The sequence below is a fragment of the Trachurus trachurus genome (genome assembly GCF_905171665.1).
Source record: "Trachurus trachurus genome assembly, chromosome: 3".
NCBI classification, from domain to species: domain Eukaryota; kingdom Metazoa; phylum Chordata; class Actinopteri; order Carangiformes; family Carangidae; genus Trachurus; species Trachurus trachurus.
This window is the reverse complement of record NC_139893.1, coordinates 37,310,707-37,330,486: the sequence shown is the minus strand read 5'-3', so window position 1 is coordinate 37,330,486 and position 19,780 is coordinate 37,310,707. Positions and strand designations below refer to the sequence as shown.

At 41.9% G+C, this 19,780-nt stretch overlaps 1 protein-coding gene across 1 annotated transcript in view; it reads left to right on the top strand.

Annotated features, from left to right (window-relative positions):
* Positions 1-19,780, top strand: part of cemip (cell migration inducing hyaluronidase 1) — a 147,454-nt gene that overhangs the window by 13,927 nt on the left and 113,747 nt on the right. Inside the window, exons 2-5 of the mRNA XM_083995386.1 lie at positions 1,264-1,401; positions 4,549-4,687; positions 9,544-9,780; positions 13,025-13,204. Coding sequence (XP_083851512.1) covers positions 1,264-1,401; positions 4,549-4,687; positions 9,544-9,780; positions 13,025-13,204 — 694 coding nt within the window. The remainder of the gene's footprint in view (positions 1-1,263; positions 1,402-4,548; positions 4,688-9,543; positions 9,781-13,024; positions 13,205-19,780) is intronic.

Here is a 19,780-nt window from a genome sequence, read left to right as displayed (position 1 = left end):
ACTTGCTTTCTCCCCGGCTACGTTGGTGGAGATCTCCCACACAGTAAAAGATTTAGGCAACACATTCTTCCAGCTGGCTGTTTTTCTTCCAGTTACAGAAAGTAGCCTATGTGCAAAGTACCACATTAACATCTCTATTCATATAACGCCCATCGAAACAGCTGATTTACATTTCAACCAATCGCACTGTTTTAATGTGTGTGTGAAAGTTATTTTCTTTAGTTCATTTTCGTTTCTTTTGGATTTTTTTTTTTACAACAATGTATCAATATAATATTGTTTTCGTTTCATTTCGTTATAAAAATCAATCCCTTTTCTTTGAAACAATGAGATTGAGCAGCTAAAAACCAGACCAGTTCAACTGTAGCGATTTTCATAACACTATCGCTCCGGATCAGAGGTACTAAGATGCTGATTATTAACTCAATAAACTCAACCATGGCTTGTCTTATTGTTAATCTGAACGCACATTATTTTCAAACAGTGGCCAAACAACAGATCAATTAATTATTATAGACTATATTTTCCATTTTTGCTAAGCGGTTTGTTCTGAATTAAATAAAATCAGCAAACCTGGCGTGCTCAACTCAAGGTATGAACGGGTGAATCGGGTGCCAGTCCAAAAAAATTCAAAGTCAAAAAACGCTGAGGACGGCTGATTGCCGAAACGCGTCCGTTTCTCGCTGCCGAGCAGTTTTTATGAATTAAAAAGTGTTTAACTTAAAGTGAGTGCTGAATTAAATAAAAGCCTGTCCCATACAGCCGCGTGTGTTACGACGTGTTTTGTTGATGCTATCATCTTTGCCTTGCGCAGATGATCCTTCATAATTTGTGATACATAATCATCAAGTCATAAAGCAAGACAGGCTTTATCATATTACAATAGTTTATGTGATTTAGGCAGGGTATACAGTAGTTAGTTCTAGTTTAATAGCCTAGAGTTTAAGCTGTGGATTACTGCACAGATCACTGAGTCATCCTCCTGTCGTCCTCCGTTCTCACAGATGCCACCTGGCGGTTGTTTTGGCACATTGAGGCTTTTCATTAAAACCTCTTGTCTCGCCAAAGAAAAAAAATTCCTGAGTCTTGTGCCGTCTCGCGTGGACCACGCGTGAAGTCCGCAATTTTGAACCAGTAACATCTGTATGTTATGGTGTAAGTCTCTGTGACATGTGTCATATAAGTATAAAACAGACGGATACACCTGCTGAGCTGTACGTGTCTCTGGGAGTCACAGCTCTGTGTGTTTCGTGTCTCCAACAGTTTGTCCTGATAAGGAGCCAGGACTGCAGCCATGGATGCCGGGACACAGCGAAGACCACCGCGTCACCATCGGCTACGGCATGAAGGTGCTGCTCACCACCTCGGCCACCGTCCACTCCATTGAGATTCTCAGCGGAGGTAAGATCTCCTCAGTATCACTGAGTTGGAATCTGTCTATCCTCACGTGTGAAACAGAGTATGTGGTGGTGGGTTATGGAGTGTTGTCATGAACAAACTCCTCAACTTTGTTTCACAAATTAAAAAAAAAACAGAGGCACAAAGACTGTAAGACAGATAAGAAGCTAATAGATCATATACAGTAGTTAGAATCCATTCATGAATCCTTTGTGTGTCTGTGAAGACTGAGTGTGACCTTCTCACATATGTTTTCATCCACTGTGTGTTGAACTTCTGGTCAGAGTTCCCTCACACAGGGCCGTTCTTAGACACTCTGGAGGCCCCGGGCAAGAGGTAACTTGGAGGCCCCCCACCCACAACCAGGACCACAAACATTAACTGTTAAAGGGATAGTTAATCATTTAGGGAAATTGTCCCATTGCCATAATCCCTATAGTTTTAGGAGTAGGCTTGTTACCTTTATTTGTCAGTGCAAGCAATTTTTTAGAACGGCGGAGCAGAGCCGTGAGCTGCTCAGAGCTACGCTACGGAGGCTCATGGGATTTCTTGGTTTCCCTCATCAAACTCATCAAATACACAATCCAACAACTCCACAACGCTCTGGTGGACAAGTTGTGACCTGCACATTCACCACGCTATGAGATAATAACGGAACGTTACGAGACGGAGTTGTTTTAGAGGTAAATTCATGCAAAACTGCTGACGTGCGTTTCCATCGGGGGCAGTTTTTCGGCAAAAAGTCAAATGTTTCAGATGACTCAAGTTTCCGGCCATGAGAACAAAAAACATAGCAAACATTTCTATAATTTTTATTTCTGAATCAATATTTTGAGGTAGTTTCTGCATAAAAATGCCTTTTGATTACATTTATAGCGATACATATATATTTTATTTTAATATTATTCACTCACTGAAGGTACATAATCACTCGCTTGCTTGTTGCTAAGATTTGTCGAAACTGCAATGTTTTCTGCTGTCGCTAGGATGGTTGACTATGCACAATGTTTGATGTACAGTGGCAGCATCAGGTTGTCACCGATATGGACCAATGTCAGCCGTCCCTGGGGGCCCCCTTCCAGCTCAGGGCTCTAGGCGATTGCCTGGGCTGCCTGCCCTGTTGCAACGACTCACATCAGCTGATCATCAGCTGCTTCATTCATGCTTGTTCTCACCACATCACTGATGCATCATCTGCCTCTGTAGAAGCACATTAGCAGCTGAATGAAGTGAAATGAACACATTGAAGTGACTCCGTCGCTGCAGACTGCTGCTCATCTCAATGAACTTACCACTCACTGAATTAATGAGGCGCTTCAAGGCAAAGTGATGTATATTAAGTATGCACGTAAAAATGCATTTAATTCTGTAATCCTGTAACATCTGCTTATGTTACAGGATTTAAACTCCAGATGCATGCACTGTCATCTGCCAGCTGACTTTGAAAACCTCTCCCTGGTTTCTGTTTCTGAATTTCATTGTATGGATCTACAATGACAATAAATATGGAGTTACTGTATAGGAGTACCATGAATAAGAAAGCATGAACATTATCTATATTATTTATCATCTTCTTTATTATTATGTCACACTGGTATTGTATAATTATGTAACATAATGACACATGAAGCAAATACTCAGAACTACTTTTGAAATCACTCCGCCCAGCAGCCGTGTCTGACGTGTACAAGTTTCGATTTACCTCTAAAACAACTCTGTCTTGTAACGTTCTGTTATTATCTCATAGCGTGGTGAATGTGCAGGTCACAACTTGTCCAGCAGAGCGTTTTGGAGTTGTTGGATTGTGTATTTGATGAGTTTGATGGGGGAAAACAACAAATTCCATGAGCTTCCATAGTGTTAGCTGAGCAACTCGTATCTCTGCCCCGCCGATCGAAAAATAGCTTGCACCGACAATTAAAGGTAACAAACCTACTCCTAAGACTAGGGATTATGGCAATAGGTAAATTTGCCAACATGTTGAACTACCCCTTTAAGAATTGTTGAATGTTAGTTATTGTGTGTTGCAAAGTGTGTGTTGCTTAGTTTAGAATATATCGGTGTGTATTAGCATTTCTTAGTTTTTAGGTTTTTTTTCAGTCAGGTTCATGTTGTTGTCCTGCCATATATATATATTTTTTTATATGCACACATCATTTCACTGCAATGATCTTGTATTACTGCATGTGACAAATGAATTCTCTTGATCTTGATCTTGAAATATGACCAGGAAAAAATAAATGTGGAAATATAAAGAGAAATAAATCAAACAATAAAAAGTTTTACCCATTGTTTCTTCTTTTACCTTATTGTTTTTGCTTTTTCTATTCAAAGGACCAAGCTGTCAATCAAATAGCTTTGGGAACTTCAGCAGACAGTCCACGGTCCAGTTCAGCCACCAAGCCAAACCCAAACCGTGTGATTGACAGCTTTGGCCCTTCGAATAGGAAAAGCAAAAAAAAAATTCTCTTTCCACATTTATTGTACCTTGTTTCACATGTATTCTTTTCATACGGCGCTCGTATGACGCCGTAATAAATTTTCTCAAATTAAAGTGCAGGGGACTACCACTTACTACACCAATTTAAATGAGATTCTTTGATGTGAGAGTGTAATGGCGTGCTTGGTGGTAAGTGGTTTGCACCCCACTGTGTCTGAGCAGCTCTCCTGGATCCTATAGGTTCCAGTTTGTGTTCCGGAGCATTAGTTCTCTCAGCAGAACCCTCCTCACCCTGTTTCTTCATGTACTGTAGCCTTTTCTGCCACATTGAACTGAGCAACTATTTGCTATAAATGGTCGAGTCCATAATGGGAAGCCTTCCAAGATGGAAAAAAAAGAGACTCACTCCAGTGAATATTTTAATTTATTATAAAAGACACAAAACACATTGCAAAGAAGAAGGGGAAAAGAGTGGTGAAAGCTGCAGCAGCAGCAGCAGCAGCAGCACACAGGAGATGATGGTTGATGTTCAACAGCTATTCACCACCTCACTATACTGGAATCACTGGATGTGTGTGTGTGTAGTTTCAGCACAGGGCCATAAATGGTTAGGAGACAGGAGGTGTCTGAGGGCACTGGGGCATGAAGGACCTGCCAGGAGTCTAACCCCCCACCCCCTCACCCCCCCTCGCTCTCTTTCTCTCTCCTAGGAAAGCTGGTGATCGCCGACACCGGCCGGCCCATACTGCTCCGAACAAAACACATCCTCATCGGGAACAAGGGCGAGCTGCACATCGGAAGCCCAGACTGTCCTTATAAAGGCAACCTAACAATCTCCCTGTTTGGAAGGTAGGGCTGCGTCAGTTTAACCCTGTTTACAGGACGTACTGCTGCTGACTTGAATGTGTTTGTGTAAGGAGATGTGAAGGTGGCTCAGTGCCCGTGAACAGCTCCACAGCCTCCTCATGTCCACAACAAATCTCACAAAGAGATCAAAACTGATGCGAATGGTAAAATCGCACGTAGTCCAGAAGAGCTCCACACAAACAACTTAAAGGGATAGTTCAGCTTTTTTGTTTCTATGTTCTATGAGCTACAAATGACCATTAAGTATAATATCTGCAGTAGAAAGGTCTCTGCCCCCCTCCCACTGAGAAACACCAGCGCATCACGTTGCACCGAGACACAGGAAATACACTGTTGTCAATGAGGGACGATTAATCAGCGTATTTTCGCCGCCTACGAGAAGTCCTGTCTCAAAATAATACACCAGTTCAAGAGTACGATATAAAGTAAAAATTTACAATGTATCAACTGGTCGGAAAAAAAGTTTGTTTAGCTGGAACTAACCAACTCACTCAGCACTCCTCGGTACTCCTTCACACAGACAGGCTCCACGATGCGCCGTACCAATCCGCTGTTCAGCTGTTTGGATCAGCGGTGTGAAGAGGTGGAGCGATACAGCGCGTGGCAGAGAAGTACTGAGTGAGTTGGTTAGTTCCAGACAAACAAACTTAATTCCGACCAGCTGATGCATTGTACATTTTTACTTTATATCATACTCTTGAACTGGTGTATTATTTAGAGACGGGACTTCTCGTAGGCAGGTAAAATATGCTGATTAATTGTCCCCCATTGACAACAGTGTACTGCTTGTGTCTAGGTACAGTGCGATGTGCTGGTGTTTCTCAGTGGGGGAGGGCAGAGACCTTTCTACTGCATCTGGTGTACTTAATGGCCATTTGTAGCTCATACAACCCCACTTCAAAAAAGCGGAACTATCCCTTTAAAACATATGCAATTGACATCATATGTGCTATTTCTAATCTCAGTGGCCTGGGTTTGTGGCAGGTCAGATTTGCCATCTGCAGCTAAAAGCTCTGTACAACAACTTCAGTCACTTTCCATTGTCCCATGGAACCTCAGCTCATGTGTCATTTTTTCATACAATACAATAAATCTTTATTGTCCACGGTGGTGGAAAATTGTCGGTGGCTCACCAACACATAGGATGGACAGTTCATCAGGGTCATACAGATGTATATAATAAAAATATTATAATAAAATATTATAATATAACTTATTTTCTTCTGTTGCACAGTGTCGAGTCGTTGAACTGTCAGTAACTGCTGAATGGGAATTAGATGGAAATCCAGCCGAGAAATTTGTTTCACACGATCATGAAAATGACGGGGTGATTACAGACATCCTGCACCATCTAGTTTGCCCAATAGCTGGAAAAACTAGCAGCCGAGGGAGACGTACCATGAAAAATATCTAAAACTTCGTGATATTTCAAAATCATGGTACATTGGATTTTAAATGAGGGGCAGAGAACATCCAGCCTGTCTGGATCTGTCTGAACTTGGATCAAAGTTGACATTTTCTTTGTAAAAAGTTGTTTGTTATTAAAGTTTTTGAATTTCTGTTCAGATGACATCTTAATGAGAACGAAAAAGAAGACTTTGTATTCAACTTTATTATTGTCATTGCACAAGTACAACAAAATTGGTTTCAATCCAACTGGTGCAGACAGAATAAATGCAACAAGAATAAATAAAAGATGAAAAAAAAACCTCTAAGAACAATGTTATCACACACACAAGCATACAACCCACGTATTGCACATCAGTTTAAAGGATAATTTCTGTTTTTTACAACCTGGAGCTTATTTCTAGCATAAAATACGATCATTTACTCACCCAGAAACTTTGGTGTCATTTGGAGTCGTTTTGACGAAATTAGCCCCAGTGGAGCGGCGCGTATATCTGTATAATGCGAGAGCACGGGGCAGCGCAATGCAGCCTCTAAATAACACATTATCCGCTGCAAAACTCGTTCATTTCACCAATATTTTGTTATGATACACTAGTGTTATTCCCCTCCGAGCCCGTGGTGGCATGTTATCAACATCCTGCACCTGTAGGTTGACTACTAACGTCTGATCTGGATGATGTCATCTCCGACCGCTGCCCGGCTCATTCTGATAATAATCATTCCTCTTCAGCATTCAGGTCCATTTTTATCTCAACTAGCCAGAGCTTTAGTGAGTCCAGGCTGCAGAGAGGAAGCCTGTGGAAGCTGAACTTCATCCAGCTGCTCATTTTGTTCTGACAAGTCAGAAACACACAGAAACAAACCATAGCGGTCGGAGATGACATCATCCAGATCAGAGGTTAGTAGTCAACCTACAGGTGCAGAATGTTGATAACATGCCACCACGGGCTAGGAGGGGAATAGCACTAGCGTATCATAACAAAATATTGGTGAAATGAACGAGTTTCGCCGCAGATAATGCGTTATATAGAGGCTGCGCTTGGGTGCCCCGAGTACTCGCATTACACGGATATACGCGCCGCTCCACTGGGGCTAATTTTGTCAAAACGACTCCAAATGACACCAAAGTTGTCTGGGTGAGTCAATGATCGTATTTTATGCTAGAAATAAGGTCCAGGTTGTAAGAAACGGAAATTATCCTTTAAGCAGCATTCAGTCCAGCACTGGCTCTTTGGTAAGTCTGTTTGTCCTTGATTGAAGAGCCCTGTGTCTCCTGCTTGATGGCAGCAGCTCAAACAGAGGGTGACCAGGATGAGATGAGTCCTCCACTATGCTCCTGGCTTTTTTGAGGCAGCGGGAACTGTCCAGTTGTTGCAGTGAGGGCAGAGGGCAGCTGACAGTGCTCTTCTGTCTGCAGCCGTGCAGCTGGCAAACCAAGCTCACATCCACAACGCCAGGATGCTCTGCAGCGCCGTGATAGACGGTTACCAGCTACTTCACAGAGAGCTGTTGTTTCTTGAAGAGTCTGAGAAAAGCATAACAGAATCAGGGATTAAAACCCTTTAACCTTCCTCTTGTGTTAGGGTCGCCGTTGACCTTTTTTTAGGTTTTCAATGCATAAAAGTAACAGGTAAATGTGTTTATTGCATCAAGGCTTTTTGACTTTGTCAGGAACTTCGATTTTAACAAAAAAAGAAAAAACTTTTTTTTCACAAAATTCTAAAATGCTCTGGTTAAAATTATGACATTTGTGTTGCTAGGGTCGGTTTCGACCCGGTTATAATGATAAGAACATAATTAGAGTTCAGTCAGACAACTCTGAAATTGGAACAAATAATTTATTGAGTGCAAGCATTGCAAGCTGAAGCACAGCATGGCTATCCTTGAGCCTGGCTGCAGCAGGTTTTGCGTCAGGGTCTGTGTCAGTTGAAGCAGGGAATGAAGCAGACCCCTGCAGGGGATCATAGAGACAGAGCCCACAGGTGGATGCTGGGGAGGAGGTGGGTTTGCAGAACCTCATGGGCAGCAGCAGCAGCAGCAGCAACGAGATGTTCTGTATGCAGAAGCAGCAGCAAGGGCAGTAGAGCAGAAAAATAGCAGCGGCAGCAGCAGCAGCAGCAGCAGCAGCATAGCCAGGGATGAGCAGGTAAGCTGGGGGGGGTTAAGCATAGACTGTAAAAAGCATCGACGCCGTCACCCATTGGTTTGGGGGAGTCTGTTTTGTGATCCTACTACTGTACGGGCATTTGAACTGCGCCATCTTGGATTTTAGTGGGAGTCTACTTTCCATATTTGGAGGAGATGCGGCGGTTAGCCGGCTGAGAACCCGCCCACTGAACTCGAAGCAACCAATTAACGGCCGGTAACTGTCTGTGAACCTGTCACTCACTGTAACCACGCCCCAATTTATGTACGAATTTTAAGACTAAACAACACTACAACGGTTGTGGTACAGACCAGTTTCACGGGGGTGGAAACTATCTGTAGAGACCAAAAACAAAAAATGTACCAGGCTGCAAATATGTTTTTTTTTTTAAGCTGTAAAGTTGGCTATTTTAACATGGGGGTCAATGGAGAGTTGCTCACTTCTGGTCCCAGCCCCCAGTGGCCGCCGGAGAACTGCAGCTTTTTGAACGCGGAAGTGGTCTTCACTTGTAGAACCCACAACTCCCCCTTTGGGTTTAAATAGCCTGCCCTATTTGGATGAGGAGAGCATGTGACTGATCAGCTGATCAGGATGGTCGCAGCATGAGTCATCTGCCTGAACTAGCTCCACAGGCTTCACATCATTTAAAAGTGAAATCATAAGTGCAAAACCAACCTTTTCATGGATAATGAAGCCTGACAACGTAACCAAGAGATGAAAAACTAATGGGATGATAAATAATAGTTTTTAGTGTGTTTTACAGCTGATTTAAGACTCGGGTCAAAACCGACCCTAACACAAGAGATGGTAGCAAAAGCTGACAAGAGGAAGGTTAAACTGAAGTCAAGGGTCATACTGACGAAAAAGGTCCAGGGGCCCACACCAAAAATATTAAAACCAATATTTCCATGGATAAGGAAGCCTAACAATGTAACCAAGAGAAGAAAAACAAATTGGATGAAAAAAAAAGTTTTTAGTGAATTTTACAGCTGATTTAAGACACGGGTCAAAACTGACCCTAACACAAAAGATGGTAGCAGAAAGCTAACACAAGACAAAGGTTAATAAATAACTCTAGATAGCACACAGTGTTACACACAAATAGCCCCCACACCAGATTTGATCTGACCTCAACCCGGCCCAGGCCCAAGGGACCCGGTGGCGAGCTCGAGCTGAATATCTCACCTTAGCTGTACTTGGTCGAAACATTTTGTCCCAGATCATAAAGGCAAACACTAAAGAATTCTTCCTGCTTCAGATGTCAGTGTTTCTGATCCCTCAGGCTGGACGACAGCGACCAGGAGCACAGTTACTTCGGGAGGAAGTACGTCGGCGTGGGGACGGGAGGGAGGCTGGAGATCCACGGAGGGAAGAAGCTGTCCTGGACCTTCCTGAACAAAACGCTGCACCCCGGAGAGAGCAACCAAAACAACTACCTGTTCCAGAGAAGCTGGGGCAACCGGGGCATCATCATCCACGTCATCGAGCCCAAGACCGGAGAGGTGCTGCACAATGACAGGTGAGACTGTTCATTAGAGCTGTCTGACCACAGGACACAACGGCTGCTCCATGCAGGCATATTACACTTGATACTATCATTAATATCCTTTTATGATTAATTACCCTTTCTGTTTTTATCTAAGACGGAGGGATGATGTATTGATACACAGCTTTTATTGTGGTAAATTTTTAGGGGCAGTCTCCTCCAATTAAATGTTATTAAGGTGACAGCCATGAAACACACTTAATATTAAAATAACACAGGTGCATCTCAATAAAATAGAATATGATGGAGGTCTACTGAGCTACTGAAGACCAGACTATGGCCTTTTCAGACTTATCACTCACCAGTAGAAACTGATTCAAGAATCATGTTTAGAGCGTCTGCCCCAATCAGAATTCAAGACTTGCCATTCTCTGTTATCAAACAAAAAACTGTAGAGCGCTATATGGGTCCTATTATCTCTAACACACTATTTGTTTGGCATCACGTAGAAAAACATTTTTCCATAGATTGTAAATTTCATGAACTTTCACCTATCTAGGAACACCGTACGTTTTAAGTGCAGTGCGAAGCCGAAGATAAAAAAAAACTATTATAACTATTCTTACGAACAGAACCAAACTGGTGGCTGTGACCTATAAGAAACTCTCCTTACATAACTTAAAACCACTTCCAATAACTAAAAGCTGGGAAAACGATTTTAAATCTTACAAGTTAGAGTGGAGGTGGTCTATCATTTGGAGCACGATTTTTTTTTCATCCAAAAATTTAGCCCATCAGATTATTCATTATAAATTTGCACATAAATTCTATTTCACTCCAGAGCGCAGATTTAAAATGAAAATAACTGACAGCGACTGTTGCACTAAACACTGAGGCTATTGTGGCTCCTAATAAAGTAATCCACTGTTAAGAAACAAAAAAATGTTTAGAGCTTCTTCTACACCAGTGGTTCCCAAACTTTTTTGTCTTGCGTACCCCCTGAGCCGTTTTGCCATACCACAAGTAGGCTACCCCCTCCCTCATACGTGTTGATGATTCTCCAAAAGTGGTCATAACGTAACACAACTGATGAAGAAACGAAAATCATTTCAATTTCTCTCTTCAATTTGTACAAAGACATTTTGCACTATTCTCCTGCATTTTAGTTGTTTCTGGCTGTTGTTTGTTGTGGTCAAATGTGTCTTCACAGAGTTGTAGGATTGTCACAATACTAAAACCTAACCCAGGAAAATATTGAATATGACATCATATTCAATACAGCAGCAGTGCCTCTCAGCTTATTATTGCTCCATTATTTTATTTTTTATTATTATCAAAAGGACTTATAACAGATGTTTTTTTGTTTTTTTTGTTTTTTTTTATAAATGAAAAGCTAACTAAGAGTTGTGCAATTCCAGCGGGCGGGGCTCCCCCCTCCCTCCTCTCTCACAACACACACACACGTGCACGCAGACAGCGGAGAAAAAGAGAGGAGACGAGAGAGGAGTGTTGCCGTTATTATCGTTGTTTTAAACTCTTACGGCTAAATTCACCCTACGTGCGTCTAGTTCTGTCCAAACGCTCTGGACGCTGCCTGCTCTCCTCTGCTCTGCTCTGCTCTGCCTGCTGTGGGGGCGCGCTGTTAATATCGATACTTTTAGAAATCAGTCATGTATCCAGATGCGCCGTTTTGCATCGATACTTTTGACAACTATACAAAGCTGTGCTACAGGTTGTTGTCTTCTGGGGGGAACTAGTTGTGGCGCACGTATCATTTCAGTAATGGGCTTATGATGTGACTCGGAATATCAACTTATTATCTTGGTAATAAATTAATTAATGTTTCTACGTACCCCCCGCAATGTGCTCGCGTACCCCTACCACTTTGGGAACCACTGTTCTACACCATAGATTCTGTTGCAGCCTGACCTCCATCATGAAAGCTTGTTAAATTGCCCAAGTCAGACATTTTATGTTACAAAATCAAAAAATTTTGACTTTGGCAAAAAATCAAATGGCCTAAGTCACCCTCTTGACGTAGGCCATTGTCCTATAGGACATTAAAAGCATGATCCTGTCAACTAAGGATTAAGGCAATTTTACCAGAGCTGGCCAGCATTGTCAAGAGATGATTTAGGCCAGAAAAAGGACAGTGAACTGTGTTTGTTTCTGTCCATAAATCATTGCATGGAGCCGCAAAAAGTCTTCTAATTGCAAGGAAGAGACGGAAACAGAGGCGCCTGCTGAGGGGCTGTCATCACCGCTGGAATGACATTCTGCATGATTTGTCGGTGTTGGTCGTTTAACTATGTCATCCTTGTTGTTGCTTTTGCTCGTGTCGCACTGCGAGTGACACAGAGGACACTTCAAAATCCTATTTGAGCAACGGAGCCTTTCACATTGAAACGGATCTGTACAATCGCATTGAAACCACCTTCGTACGTGGCTTGAATCAGATTGGTAAAAATCGGATCTCGGATGGTTTTTGGTTGTTCAGGTTACAATAGTGAACTGTTTCACTATATTCTCATTTTTTGAGATACTGAATTTTGGCCATTACAATTAAATGAATTAAAGACAAGAAATATTTCATTCTGTGTGCAATGAATGTAATATAATATAATATAAGAAGATGCACCTGTATGACAACACAGCTCATATGCTTGCTTTCAGTGTTTTACAAGCAGATGTCATTTTGCTCCACTTAGTTTTGATCAACGTTCTTGCTCTTGTACTAATGATATTTTAACAATATTGATTTGAAAATAGCTTCATTACACATGTTCACACAATGAAATACACTCATGCTCTCAACTGCAACTCAATATCAGATGGGAAAAATGAACTAAATAATTAAATAAAATAAGTTAAAAAAATTGAATAATAAACAACACTTCACTGCAGTTGTTCAGTTTTAGGTCAGGCCTATACATTTCCCAAATAGATAATCGGTTTTTCCACTTGTCTTTAGCACTGTTAGACTTTTGGGTATATTCAAGTCCACAAAGAACATGTGAACATTTTTTTTTTCTTTTGAGTAGAGGACATGCATATTTACAAATGGATCTCCATGCTATACCACATAACTTGTGATGTGTTTGTTCAAGCAACAAATGTCTGAAACAGGAACATTTTAAAGTGAATTGAACCAGGATCAGTACACTTTGTATGTTACAGATGTTGCTGATCAATAAGAACTTTTGTGTGCCCGTTTTTTTTTTTAGAATGAATGGAAGATATAGTATAATGATGATGTGATATGTTGATGACCCTGCAGGTTTGATACGTACCGCAGTAAGGACGAGAGTCGCCGTCTGGCCAAGTACGTCGACGCCGTGGAGACGGGGCAGATACTGGCCATGTTGGTGAACGACGAGGGCTCCAACAACCTGGAGGACTCGGCCAAGAAGAGCCTGACCAGACTGGGCAGCCAGCGCATCAGCAGCCTGGGATTCAGGTAAGCTCCTGAAATATGGTTGTTGGAATGAGACTATTCACACCCTCTCACCATTACTCCTTTTGTTATGTTGCAGCCTTCTGCTGAAATCAACATTTCTTCTCTTTTTTTTTAACCCTCTGGCTTTGTCCAAAACCACTGTCTATTCAGCTGGCAGAAAATGGCCATTGACAGACTGAGTGTGTCATTTTTAGAATTTTTTATGTTGTTTGCTACTTTTTCAGCAGAAGGTTTTTAGCTCACAACAGTTCTTGTCAGAAGTATAAAATATCCATTCCCCTTTTCATTAACCCTTCAAATGCCAGTGTGTTTGCACAATGAAGTTGTTGGTGAACAACCTCAAAAATGACTGTTTTCTATATTCCCAGTGCTACTGGTGTTTCTTGTATCATTAAGATCACACCTATGTGGACATTGTGTCATTCATTTGTTCCACTGGAGTGCAGTAAGCCATCATACGCCTCCTATTGGAAACTAACTTACATTACATGAAATAGCTCCCTTGGCCAAAAATGGACCAATGACATAATCTGGTAGAAAACATAAAAGAACTACAATTTTCACGTGTTGAGTTTAGAATGAAAGACATTTGACCTAAATTGGATGATGTAATACTAAACTAAAATTAAAAGTTAAAAGTGAAGAAAATCTGAAAATAAATAAATAAAAATAATTCCAGACCCTTGGGAATGTTCATTCTTTCTGCATTTACACAGCTAAAATGGTCCAGAAAGAAAGAAAGAAAGTGAACTAGACACAAACGTCCAGATAGAACCCAGAAACTTCAAATAGTTTGAGGAAAGGAAAAGAAAGTGATTGATTGATGCTTGTCAATAAACTAGAAAGGCCACTTTATTAGATACATGTACAGTCTTTTGTAATTATGTCTTAGCTTCTGATGTTCCTTTTTTCTTTACACTGTCCATGGTGACGTTGTACTGGACACCAGAGAGAAATGCTAGATATGTGAATATGATGCTGCTACATGACAACAGCACTAAAACATATCATAGCTCTGCAAAAGATGAGGATGAGTTGGTGGTTTAGATCAGTACAGAAAAGAGTAAAAATCATCTCTCTTTTATGTAAGAATCTTCTAAACCCCAGAAAAAAATTTAATACAGCAAAGAAAAAAAAAAAAACATGCTGGGAAAGGGTCAAAACAAGCAGATCAGAAATAGAATAAGTGTCTCAGCATTGGTGCAAACACATCAAAGGCAGAGTTAGCAGTGAGAGGGCCGTCAGTAAATATTAATATGACCAACAAACACTGGGGAAAGATCCACAATAAAACTGCAATTTAAGAGATTTTAAAGAGGTCAGTGATTGGTGTTGAGCATCCTGCTCCAGTTTCAGCCTCCGACTGCGAAACCTCAGTCACCTCTGGTTTTTAGCTTCGCCTCAGGAGCAATACGACACCTCTGCATGAGGAGCTCAGGCCACGAGCTGGTTGGTCAGATACATAACACAGAGAGAGGCTGTGAACAGTGGGATCTATGAATCAATTCTAAAAGGTGCTGGCAGCCACTGCAGGGATGCTGTAATCTACTCACTGTCCTGAATCCTTGAATCGTTGAAAAGTCTGGAGGCTGAAGTTCTGTTCAGTTTGGAGACGATTAACTGGCTTTTTGTTGTTGTTGAGGCGGGTGAAGAGGCTGCTGTATGTGCTGTAACCTCTGCATCTTGTTGTTCCCTGAGTTGTCCAGGGCTATCAGGGAAGTGCAGGAGCAGTTAGAGGTAAAATATGATGTAATTATGGATTTAAATAGCCCTATTGGTAAAAAGTGAGGTAAGTTTCAGATGATTTTGCATAGAGTTCCAGGTTGAAGGTGCACAGTAAAAAAAAATAGTCTTTCCAAGTTCGGTGTTGACAGAGGGAACCTGCAGTGTGAGCCAGTCTTTTGAGTGTGTGCGATCGGAACCTGCATTAAAAGATACTAGCGAGTTAATATAAGATGGTAAAAGACCAGTGAGATCTTTAAAAATAAATAAAATCCAGTGTCGATCACGCCTGGTAGATAATGAGGGCCATCCAACTTTGGAATACAGGTCACAGTGATGAGTGTTGTAGCTGTCGCCAGTAATGAACCTCAGGGCTGAGTGATAAACAGTGTCAAGTGGATGTAAAGTTGTAGCTGATGCATGCTTATACAAGATGTTTCCATAGTCTAAGACTGACATAAAAGTTGCCTCGATAAGTTTCTTCCTCCAGTGAAAAGGAGAGGATGATTTATTTCTGTAGAAAAAGCCTATTTTTTGTCTTAGTATAATGACTAGGGGTGTGTATTGGCAAGGACCTCACGATACGATACGTATCACGATACTTGGGTCACGATACGATATATTGCGATATATTGCGATATCCAAATTGTGCGATATATTGCGATATTACATAGTTCGCTGAAAAACTAAGAATGTATTATGCATCTTAAAATCCGAGTTGTAGGCCTATATTTACATTAAATGATAGTAATTCATCACCAAATGAAAACTTTGTTAACATCTGTGTTTTCTAATAAGACAAACTTCTCAGTCTGTTTACCTCACTTCAATCTTTTGTATTGATGCAAAATGGGCAAATATATGCATCTGACAAATTGTTTGTATTTCATACTAGTTCAAATTAATTAAATACAAACATGTAGATTGCTGCACTCCTACAAGTAAAAATAAAATTAAATATGTAGTTTTACATTTAAATAAAAATGTTAAATTGAAAATGAAATAACCTTATTATCTGAGACTGACATAACCTGCTGTATATTTACACTCCTGCGCTTCCACGTCCTGTCTGGCAATAAAGGCTGCAGTCACACAGACTGCAGTCACACACAGACACTGGCAGTGAGAGACACTCGTCCGTCACACAAACACAACAAACAGCTGTGGATTTCCACGTGTGCTGAGCAGTGAGCGGAACCTACCGCGGCATCTCGCACCACAACAACACCAGCTCCCGTTAGCTTAGCGGCTAGCGGAGCCTGTCGGCTCTACAGTCTATGGTCAGCTCTGTAGCATTAGCTCCTCCAGCTGGGCTGCAGCGCTCGCGGTGCTCCGGTTCTACCTGGTTTCCGTGACAACGTGAACACAGCGGCTCCTCCGCTACGCTGAGAAGCTGTGAACAGTCTGCAGTAATCCGTGTTGTTGACGAGGGAGCGGACGCTTGGTGGCATGAGTGCAGGCGCTGTTAGCGTGTGTGGATTAGCATGTAGCTCGGCACAGACGCAGCCTGGCTTGCCCCGTCTAGGTGATCTGACAAGCCGCCTGAGGTGACGCCTCAGTGGGGTTGCACCAGGTGCAGCCCCGGTCTCTCCTGGTCCTCCACGGCGTAGAAAGCCGAGCTCATCCAGCACACTGCACTGGGGTTTGCTTTGCTACGGACGAGTATCAGTCGGTGTCGGTCGCACTGTGGCACATTCTACACTTTATAAAACATGTGCATTATGTTTGATTTAAACAATGATGGGGCTTTCCTGATCTCTTCCTCTGATGCCTCCAACAACGCCATCTACTGGGCTGAACAAGCAACTACTACTTTAGTACCAAAAAAAAAAAAAAATTCACCTTTTTTTTCATCTCAGTTTATATAATAAAATATCGATACTTGGCGTCCTTGTATCGATACAGTATCGCCGTTCAAAATATCGCGATATTGTGCCGTATCAATATTTTCTTACACCCCTAATAATGACCAGATTAGATACATGATGTTTGAAGGTGAACAAAGCTGCATCGCAGCAGTGGTCAGGTCCAGGCAATTTTGGACAAATTTAGGCAATTCTGAGTAACAAGGGACAAAATAGAAAGACAGCAAGAACATCAGCATCACAATGTCCATCCTGCCTTAGCTGAAGCTTCCGACCTCCGACACCAAGAACCAGCTCTCAACTCATTGAGCAAATTGTCTGGAATTGAGACCTGGTGTGTGGCCTCAAAAATTGTCAAAATGTCAACAATTCAACAAGTGTTTTGCTTCATAAGAGAAAATCTGATGTTTAAATATGCCACTCTTACATCGACTGCAGTTGTTCCCATGAGAGCAAAATTCAAAATGTTCTAGAAAATTCAGTCTTCCAGAAAAAATTCAAGTCAACCATGACTTTAAAAAGCCGGGTGTTAACTTAGTGCATTTGGTGTCAATTGAGAAGAAATTGTAGGACAAGGACGGTTTAATAAGTTTTACAGTTTTTGAAAAAAAAAACGAAGTGATGGACTTTTAAATGATGGACTTTTTAATGTTCAAAAGTTTCTGCAGTATTGGGGCCACATTTTGGTGAAAGTTGCAGAAACTGTAGCACACAGTGTTGGTTTGGTAGGAATGGTAGGGAAGTTTTTAAATGTAGACGCTTATTACCAGCTTAGAGCCGGCGCAAAGTAAAATACGTTTTTTCTTCCGGCAGCAAAAGCTAAGCAAGGCCATCAACACACACCAACACATTGACCATGTTCATGTGTAAATGCATGAATATGAATACAAACACACACACATCAGCGTGCGCACACACACACACACTTGTTATGGAATGCTGTAGCAGCTAATCCTGTTGTGTGTGCTTAAGTTATGCTCCATTGCACTGTGAAGAAATATTGGTGTGTGTGTGTGTGTGTGTGTGTGTGTGTGTGTGTGTGTGTGTGTGTGTGTGTGTGTGTGTGTGTGTGTGTGTGTGTGTGTGTGTGTGTGTGTGTTTGTGTGTGTGTGTGTGTGTGTGTGTGTGTGTGTGTGTGTGTGTGTGTGTGTGTGTGTGTGTGTGTGTGTGTCCTCACAGCTTCAAAGTCTTTCTTAGGGTTATCTCTTGGTTTTAGGGTCATGGTTAGAATTACACTGAGGTCTGCTCTTTATATGTGATGGTTTAATGTTTGGCTTCAAGAGTGCATTATATCATAAAGTCCTCATAGCTAATAGAAGACAATTAGTTGTGAGGGCCGTGTGTGTGTGTGTGTGTGTGTGTGTGTGTGTGTGTGTGTGTGTGTGTGTGTGTTAGTATGTCAGGAATGCATGGGAAATGGGAGCTGAATCATGTCATGATAACAGAACCCGGAGATGTCTGGGGGGTTTCTGACACGAGGGATATCAGAGTGGATAAGAATGTGTGCACTCCAACACTGACACATTCCTCAAACAAGACTCAGCTGTTCTCTTGTTTGTTGGAACTTCAACTTTGCATAGTAAAACCGCCAGCCAGCCTGTGTGCCTGTGAGGAGGAGATGCTGGCGAATCTTGGCAGCGCTGCATGCATGGGCCCCGCGGTTGGTTTTCTTTTTGCCTCCCAGACGGGCGGTGTTATGAAACCCGACGCTGCAGAGGAGACCGCAGAAACACATCAACGCACGACGAGACGAGAGAGCACACAGTGCATCCTCACATTCATCCCCCCCTCCATCCTCCTTCGCATTGAAACCACCTTCGTACGTGGCTTGAATCAGATTGGTAAAAATCGGATCTCGGGTGGTTTTTTTTGGTTGTTCAGACTGTCGAAAAATCAAACTAGATACAATCTGGATATGTTGAGAGTCCAATATGGAGTGGCAGTGTGAACAAGGCTCGAGAGACCATTTAAAGGCTCTGGTTTGGAGTTAGGGGCCGTGTCCACCAGACGCGTTTTTAGCGCTCTGGGCGTCTATTTTACATTCAAACCCTATTGAGTTGGGCGCTCACAGCGCTCAGTGCCCTCGGCGGTAAAACGCCCTGGGCGCTTGCTTCTTTTTGTCGCGGCGCTCAGAGCGCTTCGAGTTGAAATCTGTTCAACTTTTAGAACAGCGCCGCGCTCGTCAATGTCACTTTTCCCCTCACTGACCAATCAGAATCAAGAAGGGGCGGGACATACGTTACCGGCAGCAACACAACCGGAGACGTGGCTCGGTTTATATCATGACCCACACTTGTATTGAAGGTAGGCCGACCTCAGGGTCCATGTCAAAAGCTGCCGCTAATGCTATTGTGTATTTCTGACACTCGTTGTAGTGTTTACATTAAACAAGGCAGGAACACGGAAGTGTCAGAGGACTCGTTTTGTAACCTAGCAACAGCGGCATTCTGACGAGGGAGAGAGAGAGCGCTAAGCGCTGGGAAAGCAGCGCTGAGAGCGCTGTCAGCGCTGAAAACGTGTCTGGTGGACACAGCCCCTTAATCAGCTGATTAGATTGTGACATCATTAGGTTACAATAGTGAACTGTTTTACTATATTCTCATTTTTTGAGATACTGAATTTGGGGTTTTCATTAAGTGTAATCCATAGTCTTTACAATTAAACGAAATAAAGACAAGAAATATTTCATTCTGTGTGCAATGAATGTAATATAATATAATATAATATAATATATAATAAGATGCACCTGTATGACAACACAGCTCATATGCTTGCTTTCAGTGTTTTACAAGCAGATGTCACCAGTTTTGATCAACTTTGTTCTTCCGAGTCAGAGTCAGAGTCAGTTTATTTGCCATTTGTGGAAAAAGACCACATTGGAAAAGGGTTTGCGAGAGCTAAAAAAAAACAACACTTAAGACAATAGAACAATAGACAACCAATAAGCAGATAAATAAACAATCAGTAAACAGATACAATAGATAAAATA